Source organism: Manacus candei, unplaced genomic scaffold (genome assembly GCF_025592945.1).
Source record: "Manacus candei isolate 608988 ecotype Guabito, Panama unplaced genomic scaffold, ASM2559294v1 h1tg000023l, whole genome shotgun sequence".
Lineage (NCBI taxonomy): Eukaryota > Metazoa > Chordata > Aves > Passeriformes > Pipridae > Manacus > Manacus candei.
Genome location: NW_026138071.1, coordinates 3,271,599 through 3,294,637, shown reverse-complemented (window position 1 = coordinate 3,294,637; position 23,039 = coordinate 3,271,599). Strand labels below are relative to the sequence as shown.

The window sequence follows — 23,039 nt, the reverse complement described above, 5'->3', positions numbered from 1 at the left end:
TCCACAACAAAGGACTTGACCTGGATGTGTTTCTCTGTCCTCTCTCTCCAAGAGAGGGCAGCAGTGACCGGGCAGCAGGTCTCCCAGCGCTCAGAAGGCACCAGCAGTGCAGCAGCCCTACGGGAGGCCGGGACCAGCCCCTGCGCCCGGACAGGCGCTGTTCCACCAGGAGCCACTTTGACAGCAATTGGTGTCTGATCAGTTCAGGCATGGGCTTTCTGGGGACAAGGAACGAGATCCAGCAGAAAGAGAGAGATCAGATCCATTATTTACCCCTTCAGCTGGATATGGGATAATAAGTTGTGCCAGGTACAAGGAAGAAGCAGTTCTGAGGGAAAACACCAACTTCCCAGTTCATTCAACAGCTCATCAATGGCAGGATCAAGGCATCTGGTTGTTCAACACATCCAAGCCCTAAACCCAGTATCCCCTTGAAGGGTAACAGCTTGCTTAGTCTCAGCTCAGAACCTGAGGGCCCTGAATATTAAACTTCCTCAGAAACTTCTCGGAGTAATGGGTTTCTCCTCCTGCACTGGCACAAGGAGCAAGGGAAGGCTGTTTCACACTCAGTCCTCCTCTTCAGCAAGGGGTGGTCCTGACAGCCAAGGGAATATGGCCAACTCCCCAGAGCCAAGGAAAACCAATTCCCCAGTTTGACAGCCCACACCTCCTTTCAACTGAACACCCGCTCCAGACCTGGATCCCATTATGTGTCACTCATGCTGGCAGGGGAACCAACAGGGCTATTGAAAAATGGGTTTGAATCCTGCTTCCCCATCCCCCTTTTCTCACTAACTTCACATACTTCCATCTAATTTTAGGTAGGACAAAAGGCGTATAGAAGGAACAAATTTTATTCAGCTTGTATTTTTATTTGGGTTGCACTGCTGATTTAAGGTCTCTACATCACTTGTCTTCACTCCCTGTTGAGAACTCTCCTGCACAGTTTCTGGCAGCACACATGGCCAGGCTGTCCGACTGGTCCCATTTGCCCTCCCCGCCAAGACTGGTTGTTCTCTGAAGGTGAGGGGTGCTGCACCAAGGCCAGAGGGATCCTCGCAGCCTCCCCTGTATTCAAGGCTGTAAGGCACAGGAGTTGCTTTCCCACAAAGGCTTCCTGCTCTGTTCATCTCGCCTGCAGATTCATGTTGTTCTGTTGAACTCTTGGAGTAATTGATATGCTGGTTTGGACATACTTCAAATCATACCTCTTCAAAAGCAGCAAAGGGCTCTTCATGTACAGCATTGTTCAGAGCTCACCACCAGCACAATGAGCTGATTTACCAGCCAGAACACATAGCCCAGAACACATTACCCACAAGGCAATCAGCACAACCTTTAGACATGACTCACAGCAAAAGCTTACCTGGCTGTTTGGATCTCCAAGTAAGTTACATATATGTGGCACTATCTTACTCAGTGTTAAACTCTGAGCTCCAGATCTGGGAATGAAGAACAAAAGAGCACCACTGTGAATCACAGAGCAGGCTTGTGTACACAACACCGGCTTGCAGAAGGTTCTGACTTACGCATTGAGTGTTGCAATAAGGCAGAGGCAAATCCCTTCTCTTGTCCGAAAATTCTTGTGTTTGAATCCTCCCAGCATCCTGTCCCACACGTACTGTGGAAAACAGAAGAGAGAATGAGACAGGAAAAACAGACAGTGGGGGAAGAAACAGATTCTCTCTTGCAGCAGACATACACCATGCCATCTCTGGAGCTTAAATATAAGATTTAGGCCCATCCGAGAACAACAGGACAAGAAGTAGCAAGACACTTTTAGCTCTGACTAATTCTTTGTTCTGTGCTGACTTCACAGTAACTCCCCACTACCTAAAACAATATTCATATTTACAGAAAGCAAGTACCTTCCAAAGACCCAGAACAACAACTCTGACATCTACCCAACACATCCCATTCCTGGGAAATCCACTGACACTCACACTCCCATGTGTATGCTGTCACACAACAGCATTCTCAAGTGAAGCAAATATCTCATAACAAGGTGTAGGGAGATGAAGCCATTTCAGACAGAGCCACAGGCGAAAACCCTCTGATGGGAAAAGTTTTCCTTTTTACACAGCCAGTCACTCACGCTGTAGAGGGCTGTCGAACATACCTGAGGGTTAGCAGCTTGTTCCATGATTTTCAGCAGCAAGGTCTGATCCTGCTCCCTCACAGAGTCCTTAGAATCTCCCAGCCTATCAAGTAAACTTGGCAGAACTGAGGAAAGAAAATAGAAACATCCAAATCCCTCAGGAAAAAACTGACACAGTGGCACAGCCTCTCTGCTCTCCCCCCACCCAATGGAGGAACCGGACCTGCTGCCCTTCAGCTGTGCCTGAAACCACCCAGAGCCTCCCGAGTGCTCTCCTGGGGAGAAACCAAGCTTTGTGTACAGCAGCCAGAGGGGATGCCAGCAGAGCACTGGGGACATTCACACACACACACCCTCACCTGTGCCAATCTGGGCCTTGAAGCGATCTTGTAAGCGGGACACTAGTGCAGAAATTATGTCAATGCCCAGGAGAACCACCTGCAGGGACAGGACAGATGGTGTTTTAGTGTGCATTACAGCTGTAATTGCTGCTCAATGCTAAATTCATACATATACATGTCCAGTGTACACAAATCATACACATAACCCTGCAGTATTTGCTGTAATTAACATTTGTAATTAATTGCAATTATTACAATTATAGTTAGAAAACGGTGTGCACTAAGAGCTGCTTAATTATTCACCGGCAGAAATTAAACCCAACGCTTTTATAACATAACTGAAACCCAGGGAAAGACACCTTGTTTGAAAGAAGCTTCAGAACAGGTTGCAGATCAGAAAACCCACTCTGATTAACTACATTTACTAGCCACAAAAAGATACATTACATACTGAATATACTGTGTAGCCTGTATATGAAACACATGAGGATGCCCTATAGACCTTGATCATCCTGGTATGAGACATTTCTCTCTAAGTTCCCGGAGAAGCACTGAGGTTAGTCATGCCTGGAAGTGTTAGGTACAGCCAGGATTCTGAGGTGGTGCCACCGGGGCTGTCCCAGCACAGCTCAGCTCCCTGTACATACACCTAAGTGTACATACATACACATATACCTACATGTCTATGCTGTCTGTACATACATACAAATGTGCACATATACACATTTTTTTATTTTTAGATTTTAAATTTTATTTTAAACTTTTTGCTGAGTTGGAAGGGACCCACCAGGATCATCGAGTCCAACTCCTGGCCCTGCACAGGACACCCCAAGAATCACACCACGTGCCTGACAGTGTCCAAACGCTTCCTGAACTCTTGTCAGGCTTGGTGCTGTGACCACTTCCCGAGGGAGCCTGTTCCCCTGCCCAAGCACCCTGCTGGTGCTTTTCCTGATATCTAATCTAAACCTCCAAATATATAAGCCGATCTACACTCCCTGTACATACACACAAGTGTGTGTGCAATCGCACACGTACATATCCACACTCTCTGCACATCTCCAGGCCGTGTGCAGGCACAGGGAGCACAGATAATGCCCATTATCCACACGTACATATCCACACTCTCTGCACATCCCCAGGCCGTGTGCAGGCACAGGGAGCACAGGCACACCCGCACCGCACAGATAATGCCCATTATCCACACGCACATATCCACACTCTCTGCACATCCCCAGGCCGTGTGCAGGCACAGGGAGCATGGGCACACCCGCACCGCACAGATAATGTCCATTATCCACACGCACATATCCACACTCTCTGCACATCCCAGGCCGTGTGCAGGCACAGGGAGCACGGGCACACCCGCACCGCACAGATAATGCCCATTATCCACACGCACACCCGGGCCCGGCCCGGCCACTGCCGCGGCTGCCCAGCAGGGGGCGCGCCCCGTCCCCGCTGCCGCCGCGCGGCTGCCCCGCCCCTATGCAAATGAGCGCCCGGCTGGCGCGGAGCACTCTGGGTAAGCGCCATCGCCGCCGACAAAAGGGCTCGAACGGGGCGCGGGGCCGCCCCGAGCCGCCGCTCCCCGCGCGTCCCCGCGCGGAGCGCGCCCCCGAGCCGGCCAGCGGGAGCGGGAGGGCCGGGGGCGCGCCGCCCCTCGCCGCGACCTAGGCCGCAGTTCGCCCTCCCCTACAGGCGGCGCGCCCGCAACAGCTACTCAACCGTCCTTATCTGGGGGTTGCGCGGCTGCTCAATGAGCGTGTGGCGAGGGCAGCCCTGCTAACGCCTAAAGCAACACAGCGGCGCCCGCTCCGTGCGCGGCGCAATTTTTGGAACCTCGCACCGCGGCGAGTGCCCGGCGCGTCCCAATGACACCCGCCCCGCGGCAGGGAAAGCCCGTCCGTCCGAACCGAGCCCGACCGGGCACCCGTCGCGGCGGCGTGTGTATGGAGACTGCTGCGGTCTGACACACCCGGCTGACGGCGGCACCCCTCCCGCTGCCCCCCCTCCCACCAACAACCAATGTCCCTAAGCCGCGTCCGGGATACCCGCTGTCCACAACAAACCCCTCACGTTCCACGCCCGGGTCACGCTGTTTTAACTCCTGCTGGAGTCGCCACGGCTGCTCTGCATGACAGCGGTCAGTCCACAACAACCCTCTGTCTGTCCCATGGATTCAGCTCCGGAGCAGCCACGGAGCTATGCACGGTGCATACAGGAAACAGCCTACAACTCCATGTCAAGTCTGCTAAAAAAAATTTTCTAAATACAAGCCCCTGGATCCTAACTTCTCCCAACACACGTTCTCCAAACAGCTCCTGCCGTTTTCCCCCTCGGAGTAACAGATCCTTCAACCGTGTAATTTTTTTTTAATTCAACATCATTTGCAGCATGCCGACAAGATCTAGAATCTATTTGTACGCCAAAGGAGAATTTTCCTCGTGCTTCTGTTAAGCCGTGTTTCGTTTTCACATCCATCTTGCACACTGGATTTAATCTACCATTGACAAATGCTCAGCCAGCTGCCCTAAGCCCCATGGCTGCCCGCTTGCCTGCCAGCTCGCCCGGAGCCTCCGGGCTGGGGTCCGGCAGCAGAGCCCCAGTAAGAGAGTGGGCTCCGGATCCTCATTAGTGGAGCGATGCTTTTAGGGAAAATCAATGGGATTCTGAGTGCCAGTCACCATTCACAGCTGTCTGATTAGAGTCCCATCACAGAAACATCCTGCACAGAGATAAGTGTGCTGCCTGCAATTACAGAGATGTGCCCCAGGGGTAAATTCGATCCCGGGAGAGGAAGGGATCCATCTCCTCTTCAAACTGCCTGCAAGCCAGAAAGAGTGAGGGGAACTCATCGCTCAAACATGAAAGGAAACACATGCACAGTGCAAACATACCCTGTAGTTCACCCCCAGGATGAGGCTGGGAGGACAAGCTAAGCTTCCCACTACTTTTTGCTGTTGTGCTTATAAAAATGGGGATTTATTGAGCACAATGATTACAGTGGCGCTTGGACAGCTACTGAGGAAACAGACACTGGGGTGAGCAGATGTTATTCTCGACCATGCTGGACTCATTTATCAACCCCAACGTGCCACCTGCCTCAAACTCCTGAAGGTCAGAGGTAAAAAGCTGAAATCATGTACGGATTGAGAGAGCCAGTGGATCCACTACAGACAGATAACAGACAACCCAGGGCATGGCTGGCAAACAAATGAATAATGAATTGAATTCCAGCCCAACTGTTGCATTGGACTGACTGCACTGAAGAGCCCACCTGTTCACCACTGAAGTAGTCGGCTCTGCCTGAATTAACACACCTACGAGCAGGAGGAACCTCAGGAGAGGGGAGACTCTCAGGGCCAGAGCAGGGATGGGCCCCGTCAGCAGCCACTCCACTCCCTGATCCCACAGCAGGGCCTCTCTCCAGGGAAGCCAGCTGGCCAGCACAGCTCCACACCAAGGCACAGGAAGGGCAGCTCTCCATCAAATTCCAGATAAAGCTGCAGTGCTGATAACTACAGAGTTATTTCAGGCCTTTACATCAGCACAGGTCTTTTAGCCACTACTTTATACAGGCCCCAAAAAGACCAATCTCAGAATCAGAAACACACAGTATTGTGTGCTCGGTCTGAGACTCTGCTGCTCTGCTTATTTGACTCCTGAGGTTCCCCAATATAGTCAATAATAGTCTGGGTGGCAAGTTACACCACCGAGAATTCAGATCCATTGGCATCTGCTGCTGCTTTGTCATGTCATGAAGTACTTCCTGTAGGTGCCAAGGGCTGTCAGCAAGCCCTTCTCCTGCCTCTCTCTGACTGCCAGGTCAGTAAAGAATTAGTTCCCAGGATGCCACACAGCCTTTCCCAATACAGACAATAATTTTTTTTTTTTTTTAAAGAGGTCAACAAAAAGTTACTTCAAAGAACTCAAAGCATCTGTTCTTTAACACCTGGGTATTACACATCTAAATATGCTCCCATAAAAGGCTAAGAAAGCTGCACAATCCAGCAGTAGCTGATCCAGCACAAAGTGACCAGAGTGAATCTCAGCCTCGGGCTACCCTGACAGCCTGCACAAATTGTGGCGGGGAGAGGCAAACCCTTTCCTCCACTCTGCATCATGCCACAAGCAGTAGAGATGTGATGGCTGCTGCACAAACCTTTATCCCATGTCTCTTGCAGGGAAGCATCAATGGGCTGAGCAGCACATCCCCACGGAGTTGTTTTGCTCTGCCGGCCTCCTGCTGGACCTTCCACACCTGGCAGCTTGGGAACCAAATGGAAATGCTGGAGAGAGCTCCTACCCCAGCTGTGTCACCAGCTTGCTTCATGCTGTTTCAACATGCTCATCTCCACCACTGGTGACACAGCTTGGTCATTTCACTTTGAAGTCTCTGCCTAGGATGTTTTTCTTGGAGGAGGGAAGGGAGATGGAAGAAAAGACTTCTAAGTCTCACCATGAAGAAAAGGATTTGTAAGAGAATTCAACCAGGTTTTTTTGAACACTTGCTTAGATTGTCTTTTGGATTCATAAACAAAGACATGAAGATGAATTTGCATACTTTAAGTATGCAAATTTAATATATTTCTGAAAACAAGAGAACCCTTCAGACTACATACTGGGAAACTTGAGGCAAGCACTGATGCCCCACATCACTGCCTGTCTGACCAGCAATAAACAGTCAGACAGAGAGCAGTTCTAATTCCTCAGGACATGAAACATCCACCACAACTGAACTGGGCACGAAAGACCGAGGAAGCACTAAAGTTAGATGACATTTGCAAATTTAGTTTTGAAGTTGAGTACATATTTTGGGTCAGCACAACAGTAACAAAACTCCTGGCAGACAGAGAAATGTGAAGTTAACTTATTAAATGCTCACTGCTGTATTCCACCTGCACTCGAACATAACCACATCCACTCTGGAAGAGTCCATCTCCTTCTACCATTCCAGCAGTTAACATTTCATGTTCCAAGGCAGGGATCACATCTGCACTGGCAGCATGAGTACATCTCCCCAGCCCAACAGCCCTAGCACAGACACAGATCATGAGTTGTTCTGTACAACACAATTTGCAAAACCATCACCAGCAACAAGAAGGCAGTAACAGCAGCACAACTGGTTTTACTGGCATGACTACAAGCTGTGGTCTAACAGCTGAACAGGGGAAGACTTGAAATAGTTATTCCTAGGTTCTTTCTCTAGATCCATGAGATACCATCCATTCTACCACAGATACCACCTTCAAAATCCCCACACAATTTTGGGTGCTGGGCCATTGATTTGCCATTCAATACAGCAATGCCTCGAGAGAGCATCTGCTTGGTTTGGATATATAAGTTTTTACACTGGAAGATGGATCGCAATCTCTTGGAGTAGCTACCTGGAAGAAAAATGACACATTTATTTCTTATCTACCACCAATTTCTAAATCTGTGAAGTTTAATGTGTGAGTTTTTCTTTACCAAACAATCTTATAGTGACTTTCTTTTGTGTTTTAAGATACTGATGAGAGGCCAGATATCTATTTTGGATTTAAAAAAATGGAAAAAAAGAGCTACAGAAACCATTCAGAGGGTTTTTTCTGCCCCACTATACAGGTGATCAGTTATTCTGCCCAAAACAAGGAGTTACACTAAGCAATACCAGATCAAACAAAGACTATTTATAGCTGAGAACAGTCATGGTGGGTCAGGAACATCCCAGGCACTCTGTCCTTCCTTAGCAGGGACACCACATCCTGTATACTGGAGAGTATCAGCACTGAGGGGCTCCTAGCATCACTGCATGCAAATCAGAGTAGCAGCACACTGAGCAGACCTGACAGGATTTAAACCACACAATGGTTCTCATCTCTGTATCCCTTATCCCAGTCTCTCCTACTATGTCATGCTTGAAGACCTTTTCTCTTCTCTTGGCAGTACATCCAGAGATGTCTGTCTCTTTGTGAGGACAGCTCATGACAACAGCCTTCTCTACAGGCAGTGAATCCCAGGTTGCTCATGTTGTCTGTGCTGTGGCACTACCTCAAAGGAAAATCCAGAAGGTACTGACTGCCCTGTGCTTCTCCACACAGACAGGTTCCCAAAGCTCCACTACTTGTGGTCTCCCCTCAGTCCTTGTCTCTGTCCAACATCATCTTGCAAGTTTATTTTCCCTAGGCCTCCATACCAACACGACTCTGAGCTCCTCTGACCTTTGCAGACAGACTGAATCACCTTTCCTCGCTGTGATGACAGCCAGTAGTATCCCAGCAGTCCCCACACTACAGTCCCATCCATCTGAGCTTCCAACAAACGCCTCACTTGCACAACACAAGGAGCAACACAACTTCCCACTGTTCCCTCCAGTCCTCTGAGACTGGAGAGAGGGAGAACTGCAATCAGCCCATCTCATTAACCCCCCGCTGCTCCAATGCAACAGAGCTCAGAGCACAGCTCAGCACTTCAAAACTACTGCTTGTAAAAAACTATAATGAAATCTGTGAATTAAGGTTCACTGCTCACACCAAAATTCTGGGGACCAGTTTACTTGATGCCAACTCACAGAGCCTATAATGGTGCAGCACTGTGGGACAGTGATCAAGGAGAGTAAAGCCTATGTGACAAGTGACAGGCTGCCAGGGTTCACTGCTGGACTGGAAGCAGGTGAACTAAAACACCCAATGAAACCACCAAGCAAAAACCAGGTTATTAAAAGTTCTCCTTCATTTACAAACCTGGGAACAGATGAGCAACTTAGTAAATATTGCCTAGATCTAGAGTGAAATAAATCCCAGAAGAACTAAAGTAATTTAAATGTTGGGAGGTATTAAGAAAAAGTTGTCAGAAATGATCCATACATAGATGTATTTTTACTCCTACTGTTAGGACACAAGGGTACATTTCCTGTGCAAAAGCAAAAAATCACAAGAACTACTTTCTGGATCCAGAAAACAAAGCCAACAAAAAACCCTCAGTTGTCTCTTGATCTCAGAGCTACAGATCTGGTATAACACATGAGTAATTAAAAGCAATTTAAGGAAATGTACCACAGAGCAAGAAGTTATCACTACAAAAACTCCACAAAGACAAACAGAGTGATGCTTAAAACAACATGATCACTGTGAAACGTGGTCATCCACTTGCAGGAGAGCTGACAAATATGTCCTAAGTGAAAGAGCTGGAGCGAATCAGCCCTCAGCCACACTGCTCCCTGCCCTGCCTCTGCTCAGGGGAACTGAAGGGATGAGTTCCAAAGAATAACTAATTCACCCTCTTTTGCAAAGATTCTGAACTGGTCCTTGAATTGTTGCATGTGATGAGAAGAAGAGCAGCCACTGGGCTCTGTCCAAAGGACACAGAGGAATCACACGTTGCAGAGTCACCACTGTGGAGCACTGGTGGCTCTTCTACCTCGAGCGAGGTCAAAACACCAGACAGCACAGCAGGTAAATCACCACTGACATAAACGCCAGTTGTGCTCCATCTCCAGGGAAGCAGCACTCGTGGTAATAGAACAGGAGGCTTGGCAGTTGAAAGCAGAGCCCCAGCTTATTTCACGCTTCCACATCTCAATTACCCCAAACACTGCTGAAAACCAGGAGCATTGTTTCAGAAAGGTGGTCCTGTTTATGCAGCACCTGACAGGTATGGATACCTGCACGGCAGCACTCAGTGCTTAGTGTCTTCATATGAAACAACATCAAAATGAAACACCTGCACTACCACCTGCTGTTACCTTTGGTTCCTCACCACAAAGCAGTTATATATCTTAGTCACAAACACTGCCACTATTCCATACATTTCTATTGCCTCCAGCTGAGCACTTACAGCCAGTTTCTCAGCCAATAACGAAAAATTAATGTAGCTCTGTGACCAATGATGAGATCATGCCTCAGCAGCAGCTTAGGATCAGGACCACCACATCCTTGTAGCTTTGGTGACCAGCTGTATCTCAGAAGTTCAAGGCATAATGAAGCATCAGACAATGAGTGCTCCTACAGAAAAGCAACTAGAATATGTCAGAGAAAGGAAAAAAGCCATCGCATTGCCCTGCTTTGTTTATCATAGGAAAACTGAAAGCCTTTCTTATGGCAGCTAATAAATTGCTAGCACAGCACAATGTGCCTTATTAAAAGACCAGGTTGGTTCCCCTAATAACATTGCTTTCCCTTCCATTACAGGCAAAAGGCTGCTACAGTGCACAGAGCAAGTGAGAAATCACACTGGTAATTTGCCTTTAGGCAGAACCTTATCAGCTGGAGCATCTCAAAGCTTCTAGCACAGAAGCACTGACCCCAACTCCATCTCTAACACCAAGAGGAATAGAAAAGCTCAATATATTCTAATATTGAAATAGAAGTGCTTCCGAGGTTTAGACAGCATGTGATAAAAAACAAGGCAAACACACAACCTAGCAGAAAATCACCAACAGTCCTCTTTGCTCCCTTAGGACTCACAAAGACTAGAAAGATCTGTGAGGATGCTCAAATATCCAGATATTCCCCTTGATCACTAGTTCCCAAGCTTCTGAACATCTGCACTTCCAGATCACACCATTCAATACACCCTTTTATGAGCAACAGCAATCCTGTGATGACAAGGCTGCATGGACAGCCTCATGAGGAGGGCACCAAATAGGTGCAAAACCAGCCAAGTCCCACCAACTGCTGGAATGTGAAAAAAGCTGGGGATCAATCTGGGAGGCCGAGCAGCCACTGTGGTGAGGAGTAGGCAGCAGCTGACTTGAACTAGGTGCTGGCATCTCTTGCTAGATCACAGTTAATGAGGCTTTGTTCTTGCCTTGTTTGGGAACAAAGGAAGACATGCAGTCAAGAATGCAACAGCATTTTCAGTAGCCACAGCCTTTGTAAAACTCTGGAAACACCTTAACCTAAAGCTTTCACAGCACCTCCCAGCCCTGCACAGACAGACTGCTCAGCTTGTACCACACAGTCCTACACCCTTGAGAAGAGTCCCCAGGCATCCTACTCATACCCTTTCTGACCTATTCAGGAGAAAGCCCTGAGGAAGACCCCTAAAGGTATGGGTTAAACCACTTCTCAGTCTCTCCTACACCAGTGAGGGGTGCACCTGAGCTAGATTTAACCCAGCATCTAGAGCAGCCATAAGATCTAGCACAACCTATACAGCAGATGTGGTGCTTCCCACAGCTTACTGTTCAGTAAGATGGGTAAGTGAAGACTGAGGCTTCTGGTTTAAGCTGTTGGCTACATCAGTTTCCTCTTTTACCATTCTCTCTTAGTCCCTCCAAGGTACAGTTAGTTTCTGTTTTTCAATTCACGCCAAACAACTTAAAGGGAAAACTTGCAAAGGTTTGCCCTCAGTGACTCCAGCTACAACCAGGACCCCAGAAAAAACAATGCCACAAGAACACAGAAGGGCACAGTCCCAGCCCTGACACGCTCACCTGAGTGTGCCTGTGCAGGTAGAACCAGACCTCACATCAGCAGAAATACTTGCAGTGCCCACTTGCAAGCTGGGCACTGCCACCATGCTCTCTCTTCTTAAACCACCATGTGATCCCGACAGGGGACAGGGACATTCCACTGAAGTGATACAACTGGCCCTGGCCTAGCGCCCTGCAGACCTTCTTACACAGCTTCTGGCTCAGCAGCTCCAACCTCATGCAAGATTCTTGCAACTGTGTCTCTCTTATGCTCAGCTCTTAGCACAGTTCTTGATCTATTCAGGTATTGCTTTTTAATATCTTTTAACTTTCAGCAATTAGGCCTCTTCCAAGACTTTAATTTGTCCAGTCTAGGAAACAGAAATCAATTTAAAAGATTCTGCCCCTGCTCATGTAAAACGTCATGCTAACTTAGAGGCTAATTCTTTCCACATGCTTCAGAACTAAACTCCACGTCACCTAACACACAGGAAACAAAAATTATTTAATGTTCCTCTCCTTAACTCCTTTTGACCTCTGTGTCTTTTCCTTTGCCTTCTTAGCTGTCATCATCGAGATCTGGAGCAACAGCTGATGCATCACTCTACTGAGCTCTCACGAGAGAATAAAACATCTGTTTTCGTCCCTCAGACTGAAAACAGACGGCTTTTTAGTTGTGTCCAACAGAAACTCAATTATATGACAACACAGGGAAGCACAATGCATCTAAATGAGGGCACACCCTTGGGCCACATGGGTGCCTGGCATGTGGTCAGGAACCCAAAGAGGTTTTGCAGTCTCAGGCAAGCTACTCATCCACAGGCATCCGGGGTCCGAGACACCTGCACACGGACAAGGGTAGATTTCTTGCCCTGGCACTTGGAGGCTGCAATGTCTGCAGAACTGCTCTGGAGCAAACACCACGTGCACCAAGCCCAGCAGCTCAGCTGGGTACTTGTGGCTTTTCTAACAAGCTGTCTGGAAAACCTAATTCCATACAAAAAACACTCCTCATCATCCTACTCACCTGATATTCCAGATATAAAACAGGTGACAGTTGTTTGACTGCAGGATAATTGTTCAACAAAATCTGCCTGGAAAGATTTTATTGGCTATTGTTGTCCTGCTGGAAACACACTGCTACAAAAGAACTCCTGCAGCGGGCACTCGTGGAAGCCCAGCCACAGCAGATCAAGGTGAACAGCCTGCCAATCACTGGTTCAAGATCCAGTGTGTCCTTGGGACAGAAGGGTGGGCTGACACTGGTAAGGCAGCTCAAGCAGTACCCATGGCCAAAGTGCTCCAGTCTCCAGAACTGTTCAACTGGAGAGACATTTTACAGATTTAAAAAAAAAACAAAAAACAAAACAAACAAAAAAAACAAAAACAAACAAAACACAAAAACAAAACCAAAACAAACAAACACAAACAAAAACCCACAGACCCTCCCCCCCCCAAAGAAAAGCCAAACCAAAATAGAAAAACGACAACAACAAAAAAACAACCACAAACACCTCAAGGGAAGAGGAAGGAATTCTACATCCTGCATTGCTTGAAGGAGCCAGCACTTTGTTAAGGGAAAAGAATAAGCTGTCTGAGCAGCTGACAGCACAAGTGGAAAACCAACTGGAAAATTATAGGGACAAACCACACACATTTTGGCTTCTATATCCAGCTCTAGAAACACATTTAAACAAGTCAGGCAAATAGCTCCTATCAATGCTCTGGTGCCGCAGCTACACAAACAAACATCCCTCACGCTGGAGGTTTCCGCAAATTCTTGCGGACTAATACAAGAAAGGTATTAATTAAATGTTCAACTAAATCATTAGCTCTTGGATTAACTATCTTGGATGGAACTCTTAAGAAACTGAAATACATCAGAGGAACAGAAGCTATAAATGTAACCCAAGAAGCCACTCAGGGTTCAGTGCAGGGCACACAAAGAGCTGACACCCCCATGTACCTCCTGGACAGGCTCTACTCACCTTTCACAATGCTTTTACTATACTTTTCTCTCCTTCACAATTCTCATCATTACTTTCAACATAAAAAAGAGTAAGCTGAATCAAGTGTTTAAATAACTATTTTGATTGTGATTTTGGAAGATTGATGCCTTGTTTTGTAATTCTGTTATTTTCTCAGAGGTTTGTTCTCCCTGGACACTTGTTAACAAGAACAGCCTGGGAGCTTCCTGCTGAACAGGATACACTTATGCAAGCAGTTAACAGCACAGCATATCTTTATAAAAATGCAGAAATTTAATGTAATATAGCTTAGTAAAAGAGATTGTGTCATGTTTCAGGGGGAGGGAGGCGGTTTTTTTGCCCCAACATTGCAGAAACTTATAGCAACACTGAAAAGCAATTTTGAAGAAGAATAAATGTAAGCGGCAGAATTAGAGTCACATTTCACCTCAGAGAAGAAAGGGAAGAACAATTTTCTAAATATTTCATTCTTGTTCAAATCAACAGGTTTTATGAAAGAAGCATAGAAATAGTTGTAATTTGTGGAGGAGGAGACTTCTTAAAAGATTCTGCCTCTTAAGCTGTCCCCTGTGGTCATCACAAGCACATTCAAAGGGGGATTTACTTATTTACTTTTGTCTCCAAAAGATTTTAAGGCAGGCTTGGTGGAAATTTCTAAAGCACAAATTAAATGCCAGCTTGAACTGAAATATGCAGCACTCAGAGGGACCGATAATTCTAAAAATGTGCCCTTCACAACTTTGAAACCTCTTTATTCTACACCATCTTATCTCTTTTTATTCATACTGGTTGGAAGTGATGCAAGCTTTCCTGCTCCTCTAACTTCCAAAGCGATTTCTTCCCTCGAGACACGTATTCCAAACTGAAGTGTCCCATTAGTATTACTTTTTGTCTTAAATACAGTAACCTCTTCTACACAGAAGGGAAAGCATGGTCACTCCAAGAGCTCCAAGAGCCAAAAATCCGATGCCTTGTGAATTCTGAAACAAGACAAACAGAGTGCTGGATGTGATAGTGTGCCACTGTTAACCTGACATGAAAAGGATGCCAGATTGCTGCCTCCCATCCCATCCAGCCCTACTGTACATTCCATGTCAAATTAAATGACACAATAGCTCTTTACCTTAAGCATAAGAATAGGCCTCACCAATAAAATCAGGTTAGAAGGTGTCTTCAAAGACCAATTAGTTCAATAGCATCCCCACCCCACTGCTCAAATTAGATCAGGTAGGTCACATTATTACAAAGCTTTTTTTTTTTTTATTCGATTCTTAACATATAGGTCCTCAGCTGGAACTGATTTCAAATGTTCATTAAAACCTGAAACAGTTTTATATATTCTAGCTAGAAGCAGCCCTGCCAATTCATAAACAGGTTTAATGAGCTTCTCTGTCACCACAAGCAAGACCTTGCTGACAGACTGTGAAACAGCAAAACTGGTTTTTTTAATCCTTCTCTAGGTACAGTAGTATAAGCCAGGCAACAATTTGTAGCCCCCAAAGACTACAGCTACATGATCTGATCCATGACAATCTTGGAATTCAACAGGGTTTCATGCAGGTATAAAGGATCTGCAATATAGATCAGGCAGCAAGATACACACATGCATCGAGTTCAAATACTGCCAGTCATATCAGGAATTGGTACATTCTTTTCAGCAAAGAAATGGCATCGGGCTTTTGGTTCCTTTATCTAGGTTTTGTTTAACTTAACATCATCTGATAAAAGTAAAAACTTCAAAGTCACACAGAGCTATAGGCTTCAATTACTATTTCTCTATCAGTCTGTCAATGGCAATGTCGTTCTGGAAGGAGGAGGGATTGCTGCTGGCAAGTCTCTTGCAGTCTACGGCACAGAGGATATTTCAGCTGAAATATAGATTGAGTTTCACAGATAGTAACTAAGTCAAACTAGAAAACATCATTTAGGGGACTTAAAGTATGACAATGCCCAAGGATAAAACCAAGAAACATATCATTCTTTCCTGATAACACTGCTTGTAGTGAAGGTTAGAGATCAAGTGGCTGCTTTTTCTTAAGCACAGACATTGTAAGGGAAGTCAAGTAGATAGTTGCTAAATCTTCTACAAAATGAACATCACGAACCACTTCAGAAGCAGATCCAGATACAGTTATGTCTCTTCTTGCCCTTCATCTTTTTCCTCCTGTAGGTTAATAGCACTTTCCTGCACCCTTGCAAGACAGGAAATACAGGGTAGGGTTTTTCATGAGTTTTCATATCCTCTTCTGGAACTACAAAGCATTATTACTATCATAAACTTGTCACACTGAGGTCTAGCAGTACTGTATGTTAGGAAGTTGTAATATTTGGCTACTTCAAATACATCTGCCTGCAGTGTTGGGACTGTGCCAGCATGCAGTTCAGTAACAAATGAAGTTCAGTCTAAGATCTATACATGCAGGAAAAAAATACCCAGGCAGAACTACTTGTACACTCACATCACCATTTAAAGAGATTTCTCCCCCATCCTTCAAAGGACTTGGAATTTGAGTATGCACATATACATTCTGTTCCTTGTCTCCAAATTCATACATCAAAGAAAATGCCACAAACACAAAGCAACACAGAAGCAAAGCACAGATTCTTCATTAACTCTTTATTTGAAGAAGAGAACTGCAAGAGAGGTACAGGCTCTGCACTGTTTTTTGATGTATCTTGACATTTTCATCAACCAAAAGTAAGGAATTTGGATTTGCTGCTACTGGCCAGATTCTGACCAACAGACCAGCACAAACCCAGAGTCTGAAGCCAGCTATCTGCACTAACACTCTCTCCAGAAACAGAACAGGGAAATCAGCAGTCACCTTTGGATGACTTATACATTTCTCACCTTTTTGATGACTTAATTCAGACCTTTAAAAATCACCTAAATTTTTTAGAAACAGATTTTTAGCTACTAAGAATTCACAATTTTTATCTACTAAGTTCATTCAGTCTACTAGGGAGATCACTTGCTTTTTAAAGAGTAGTCCAGTTATGTGCTGACCTTACACGTGATTTGATGGTTTCTTTAAGTAACTCATTAAATAACCCAAGGTAGTGAAAACTTTATTTTGCAAGACAGATTAAGTCAGTAGCATTATTTTTCCATAAAATTCTTCTTTATCACTGGATAATTAGGACTAGAAGTCAGGATATGCCAACATCAACACCTCCCTTGTACCACTTTTCCCCAACAAGAAATACAAGGTCTCAGGCAAAACACCCATGGAAAGCAATCCAAAATCCCTCCTTATGAGGATTTGAGAAGGGATACAACATCATTTAACTGGCACTGATTTTATTTTCACTTGTGTAAAGCAGCATGCAGGCAAATAGCACACTTCCAGCCTACACTGTCTCTGCAAGAACTTGAAGACATTTTCTGATTTTACAGAAAGGAACTGGTGTGCTCTCAGCTGACTCTGGGCACCACAAAACAGACTTGCAGCAGAGCCAGGATCAGGCTCCCAAGTCTGCTTCCCAAGGCTTTGGTCAGGTCCTCTTCCCACACACAGCAGATATGGGTCTCGATATAGTTGCCCTACAACCACACTGAGCAAAGAGCAAGCCCAGCACCTGCCACACGCAGCAGGGAGCTGACAGACATATGTAGCTCTCCTTCCTCACTAAGTTTGATGAGAAGAGCAGCACAAGTCAAACCAGTTTTCTGCTCACATAATAACAGTTCAAGAACTTCTTTTGAGGCAGGCCTAAAAGAAAGCCTAAAAGTCATTCCTTGGTTCTTCCAAGCTCTCAGTGCACTCGTTTGGCCTCTCCCACTACAGCAGCTGCAGTCCAGCCCCAGTGCACATGCAAGGTGCACTCTTCCCCAGGCTGCAAAGCTAATCCAGAATACCAAAAAGGTATCTCCGACAAGGAATGGGCAGGAAAGACGATGCCCATAGACACAGTCACAAACCAAAAAACTGTTAACACCACCCCTCACTTCTGCCATGTACATCAGATGACTGTGAGACACTGTAAGCACAGTGACCACCAAGGAAAACAGCCCACCTGACTTGAGTGGGACAATTCTGCTGCAGCCAAGAGAACAAGCCTCCAAGACCATTTCTCTTTTCCACTGTTGCTTTCCAGGCTGTACATGCAAGAAGTTCACTCAGAGGAGACTGGCTCGAGCCCTCTGTCTCCAAGGGCAAAATTCTCCATGTACACAGATCAATCCTACCATCTTCTACTGGTGCCCTCCTCAGAAATGCCTTCATTCCTATCACCACACTCTTGATCACAGCAGAAGTTCCTAGTCAGGGTGACATATCAACATTGTGACCCACTTGTCTGCCACGGCATGAAAGCTTCACAACAGCGTCTCCTTGGTATGACTGTAGCTGCACTCACCCCATCTGTCAGCGTGCTCTTTTCCCTGCCACATGCTGTGTCTTTCTAGAGATTACAAAAACTATTTCTGCCCACAACAATGCCTTTAAAGCTTCATCCCACATCTTCTCCCACCTCTTTATTAATGACACTGCTACAGAGCTGGAGCTGGAAACCAGAGCAGCTACCATAAAATGGCTAAAGATTTCTTTAGATATTCATTAAATTATGAAGATGTTACACTTCCAAGGGCAGATAATCCCTGAGTGAAAAGGAAGCATGAGCAAGGCCTCTGCCTTTGAGCAGATTAACCTACAGGCCAGTGAGGTTTTGTTCTTCTCTACCCTTCAATTACTTATCACCTTTCTGGGATGAAAAGGGCAATGTGCCCTCATCCCAGAATCCCACCAGATCTATCAGCAATTAGGGGATGCCTCAGCACAGATAAAGGTCTGCCAACACACTGCAGAATAAGGCACAAACTACCAGCCTCATTTAGTACAGGTAAACAATTGTAGCAGAAATCACACTGAAGAGATTTTGCAAGCAGGGACTTGAACAAGAGTGGTGATTGACTTTTCCCATATCCTCCAAGAGAAGGATAAAGAGAAATCCTCTTAGATTAGCTATAAAGAAAATTAAACATGAAGAGGAGAGTGGCACTGGAACAGACAAATTCAGGAGGCTGTGAAATCTTCAAAGGATGTATTTTAAGCACAGGTCTGACAGAATACAGCTGGGTACATTCATTTGTCTTCTGTGAACAAACAATAAACTGAATTTCACTATTTCCCGAAGTCCTTTACATTACAATACCTATAAAGCCTCAAAGTTTCCTCTTTGCCATTAAAAATACATTATCAGCAATATAAGTTAGTATTTAGTAAGCATCCTTTATGAACAATGAAAGGCACAGTGGTAGACTCTTACAGGCAATGTACTGAAAAAATACATTACACTCGCTAATAGAAGTTACTCCCCAGGGTAAGGCTGACACCCTCGTTAACAAACTTTCCAATATGGCTTAAATCAAGATTAACGTCCAACCATGACGTATATAAAGGCTATGGGTTAACCTTAGACTTTCTCTTCCACATCTGAAACTCAAACCACATCCATCCTTTCTTTCCCTGAAGGATCCTTAGCTAATTCTACACCAGTGACCCCAACTTAAACACAAGCACAAACAGAATTTTCTTCTCAACAGAACCTACTTTGGGCCCAGTTTTGAGAAGTCTAGAGTGTGTACATAATGAGATTTATTGGAATAACAAGTTAGGGAAGCACTCAGAACATGAAAGAGCTTTCTCCTTGCAGCAAGCAAGATGCAAGGAGGCATTTAGGTTCTATCAGGCTGAGATGCTCCAAGACCAATAAAACTCTTCACACTTGTGACATTCATTATTCAACAGCAAGCAATAGGTCTTTACAAACTTTTGGCTATTCTGAACAACTTTCTAATCACCCATACTAACTTCACAAACCACACATGCTGGACCCTGCATGAAAGGGAAATAATGTTAGCATATTCAGCATACCCTGTCTTGGCTTCCTTCTCAGTGTGACTCAGTTGTGCTGCACTGCCACAGAAGACCAGCTACTAAAGCCCAAATAACACATAGACCAGCCCTTTCCCAATTAAATAAAATGGATTTATGCCACACTAAGTGAGATAGACCTTGTAAAAAAGTCCCCAGGCCACTCAAATCAATATAAAATTCACTTTAGGCTTGTAGTATTTTACCTCATTAGGGACAAGTTCAAATTGCATGAAAGTGTGTCAAAAAGGAAATTTGCACAATTTCCCAAACCTTCAGATATGTGAAGTGTCTTCCCCCCATGTACTTAAGATCCACCACTGAATCAAACCCCAGGGTGAGGTCTATGGTACAACATATTCCTCAGCTGTTGGCTCTGGAGGGAGCAAGAAACAAGCTGATCATAAGTTAGACATCCTTCCCCAACTACAGAGGTCTTGACATCAGCCCTCATTTTCAAATCCCTACAATGGGCTTATACAGCCAGTATCCTCAACTTAATGAGAACAAATATTTTCCCAAAAGAACAGAAAAGTGACTCAGGAGAAGGGAAAGACATTATGTACTTGGACACTGCATACTGTCAGTCAGTGGCAGAGCTGCCAGCTGAACCCGAGTCCATAACAGCCTGGTTCCTGCATGAAGAACCAGCCCTGCACCTCTGCTGACTCAAGCTGTGACTGACGTTCACAACTTATGCTCCCACGCCTTGCAAACACTCACTGCTCCTCATTCGAGAGAGGATATTAAATAGCCCAGGTTACCTGGAAATAGAAACTTTATTTGAAAACCTTCTCTCAGGAGATTCTTCCTTCTATGGATAGCCTAAATACTATAGAGACCATCAAAACATATTAGTTCCCACAAGCTAGTCATACATGTTAACCTCTTATCACATTATTGCAATGCCTATTCATCTTAAAACCACAGGGAAAACATACAGTCTAGGTTAGGGTTTCCTAAAAAATCATACGCAGCCTCTGAACTCTTCAACAGATTTTCTACCGAGCTTTTGTCTGAACACAGATGAACAAAATGGCCAACAAACTTCCAAGCAGGACACTCTGTACCACTACTGCAACTGTGCCCCCTCTTGCAGCCTCTAATGCAGAGCACAACCTCCTACAGGCATCTTTCTGCCTGCAAACACCACAAGCAGGACAGAAACAAGCCCAAAAAGTCTGCTGGTGTCCGCAAGGTATCTAAAGCGTCATCTCATGAGCCACCCAGCAAATACACTGGACTGCTGTTCTGACTACCTACACAGAAGAGCTTGGCTGTGGCACAAATCTGTGGTTTGTAAACCTGCATTTTGTCACCACCACCTCTCTTTTACCACCTCAGCAACCAGAGGAGGGAGAAAGGTTTGTACAAGCTGAGTCAATAGCAGGCTCTTCACCATTAACCACTCTTCACTATCGCTCTCCTCTTATTCACATGAAATAAAATCCACACAGCTCCTTCACAGGCCAGACTGGGAGCAGTAATGGTTGGCTGACAAGGATCTGCAAGAGAACTTTCCTTTTTTCAAATCTAGAGTGTGCAATATGCTTGGGAAGGGGAGAATGGTAAGACTCTGCCTCTAGTCATTTCCCAAGAGCCCAAAATACTGGAGGCACAACTGCAATTACCTGCTGCTAAGGCTGCCAGCTCAGCATCAACTAAGCCCTTCCCATGGCTCCGGACTGAATTCACTGTGGTGGTTTTAGGAACTGGGCAAACAGACCAGGCCCAGCAACTGGATCCTGTCAATACACTTCTCCCTCCTTTAAACAACCTCCTTGAGAGCTGGGGGAAGAAGGCATCATTAATCTGGAACAAGAAGCATCTGCATGTGGCATTAGCTAGAGCAACCTGCATATACAAGCAAGAGGGAAGACACCTTTTCCCCTGGAGCTAATCCCTGCAAGGGCACCTGCTTTCCCAGCAAAACTTTACACCAGCAGAAACCCAGTACCCACTCAGTTGTTCACAGTTCAGCAATCTAGACAGATGGTCTCTAACTTGTAATTGTAATTTTCTGACACACACAAAATCCACCTGCAGTAGTTTAATCACGTTTTTATACTTAAAGGGCCAAAGCTAGCAAGCAACCCATCTAGCTTCTCTTCCACACAATGAGGAATCCTTCTCAACAGGAATTTGTGGAGCAGCCTCCATACTTTGGGGAGTGACTTACAGCTTCACAGAAACATAACGCAGAAAATTATGAGCGTGAAAAATAACCAGGGATTTCCTCTCCACGATGGAGTCACCTTGCCTGCCAGCCTATTTCAGTCACACAGACAGAGGAGGGCTCCCTCCCACCATGTCTGGTTTTCCTAACACTGGTTCTGTACCTTTCCCTCCAAACAGAGGTGGCAACTCTGCACATCAGTCTCTTGTGATCAGTCACACTGGAGCAGCCCAAGGAAGCTCTAAACCAGCCTGGCAAGCAAAAGCTTCAGACTGCCAGAGCTGTGGAGGGCAGATCACCAACGTGCCCCAGGTGCCAAGTCACCTAATGCACCTGCTGGTGCAGCAAAGAAGGGAGTAGGAACAGCTCCTCCACATGAAGCAGGAGAGAGAAAGAACCTTTACCACTGTTTCAGCAAGTATGCTTATATCTTCAGGGCAGTTTCTTTTCCACTCAGAGGGCAGAAGGGAGGCAGGATGCACTGCAACTATTCTGCACCACTTTTAATCCAAGTCTCACAAGGTCCTATTTCTGTAGCTCCAGAAAGATGAAGTGGGAAAGAAAATTTAAAAGGTAAGTCAGAAGGAGAAGGAGTTAAGCCAGGAGAGAGGAATAGTCTTAAATCCTGTCTAGTCTTGGGTTGTTTGCTTTAAGTTGAAGAATTTTTTTTAATTGAACCACTAACAGAGTTTGTAGAACATTGTATCTTTGAGCAAAAGTTACCAGCAAGAATCAGAACAGGCTCTTGCTTCTAAGGATATCAGGCAGCAATCTTGCTCCCCTGGGCTTGTGGCAGGTGCCTGCCACAGGGACATGTGGCCACCAGGATCAACACAGCTGAAACAGGGACACAGCACAGGGGGGCTCACAGGGCCCACTCTGAGCACAGCCACAAGCTGTCACCAAGGAAAGCTGTTCTCTCATTCCTCCTTTGGAAGCTCTGTTCAATGTGCTGTGAGATGAGCTTCCAGACCAGCTCCACACACTAGTTCGGAGCTCAAAGCATACTAAAATTCACTAGCCCATTGCCAAATTTTCCCTGTAGTACTGCCTTGCTACTTTATCTGCGAACTAGGAACTAAATACAATATCTGCCTAAATGCCTGGTGACAGAGAACATAGAACATCAATATTTAAACCGATCTAATGCGCCTGACAGAAAG

At 45.6% G+C, this 23,039-nt stretch overlaps 1 protein-coding gene and 1 non-coding gene across 16 annotated transcripts in view; one reads left to right on the top strand and one right to left on the bottom strand.

Moving 5' to 3' along the window:
* Positions 1-23,039, bottom strand: part of CLASP1 (cytoplasmic linker associated protein 1) — a 174,077-nt gene that overhangs the window by 123,712 nt on the left and 27,326 nt on the right. For all 15 annotated transcript variants that reach the window (XM_051787003.1, XM_051786989.1, XM_051786990.1 and 12 more), the window contains exons 3-6: positions 2,458-2,536; positions 2,120-2,223; positions 1,530-1,621; positions 1,367-1,442 (exon numbers count right to left, since the gene is read on the bottom strand). In XM_051787003.1, coding sequence (XP_051642963.1) covers positions 1,367-1,442; positions 1,530-1,621; positions 2,120-2,223; positions 2,458-2,536 — 351 coding nt within the window. The remainder of the gene's footprint in view (positions 1-1,366; positions 1,443-1,529; positions 1,622-2,119; positions 2,224-2,457; positions 2,537-23,039) is intronic.
* LOC127471283 (U4atac minor spliceosomal RNA) lies at positions 4,166-4,282 on the top strand. Its single transcript, XR_007904618.1, has one exon. It is a non-coding gene; the product is annotated as a U4atac minor spliceosomal RNA (small nuclear RNA).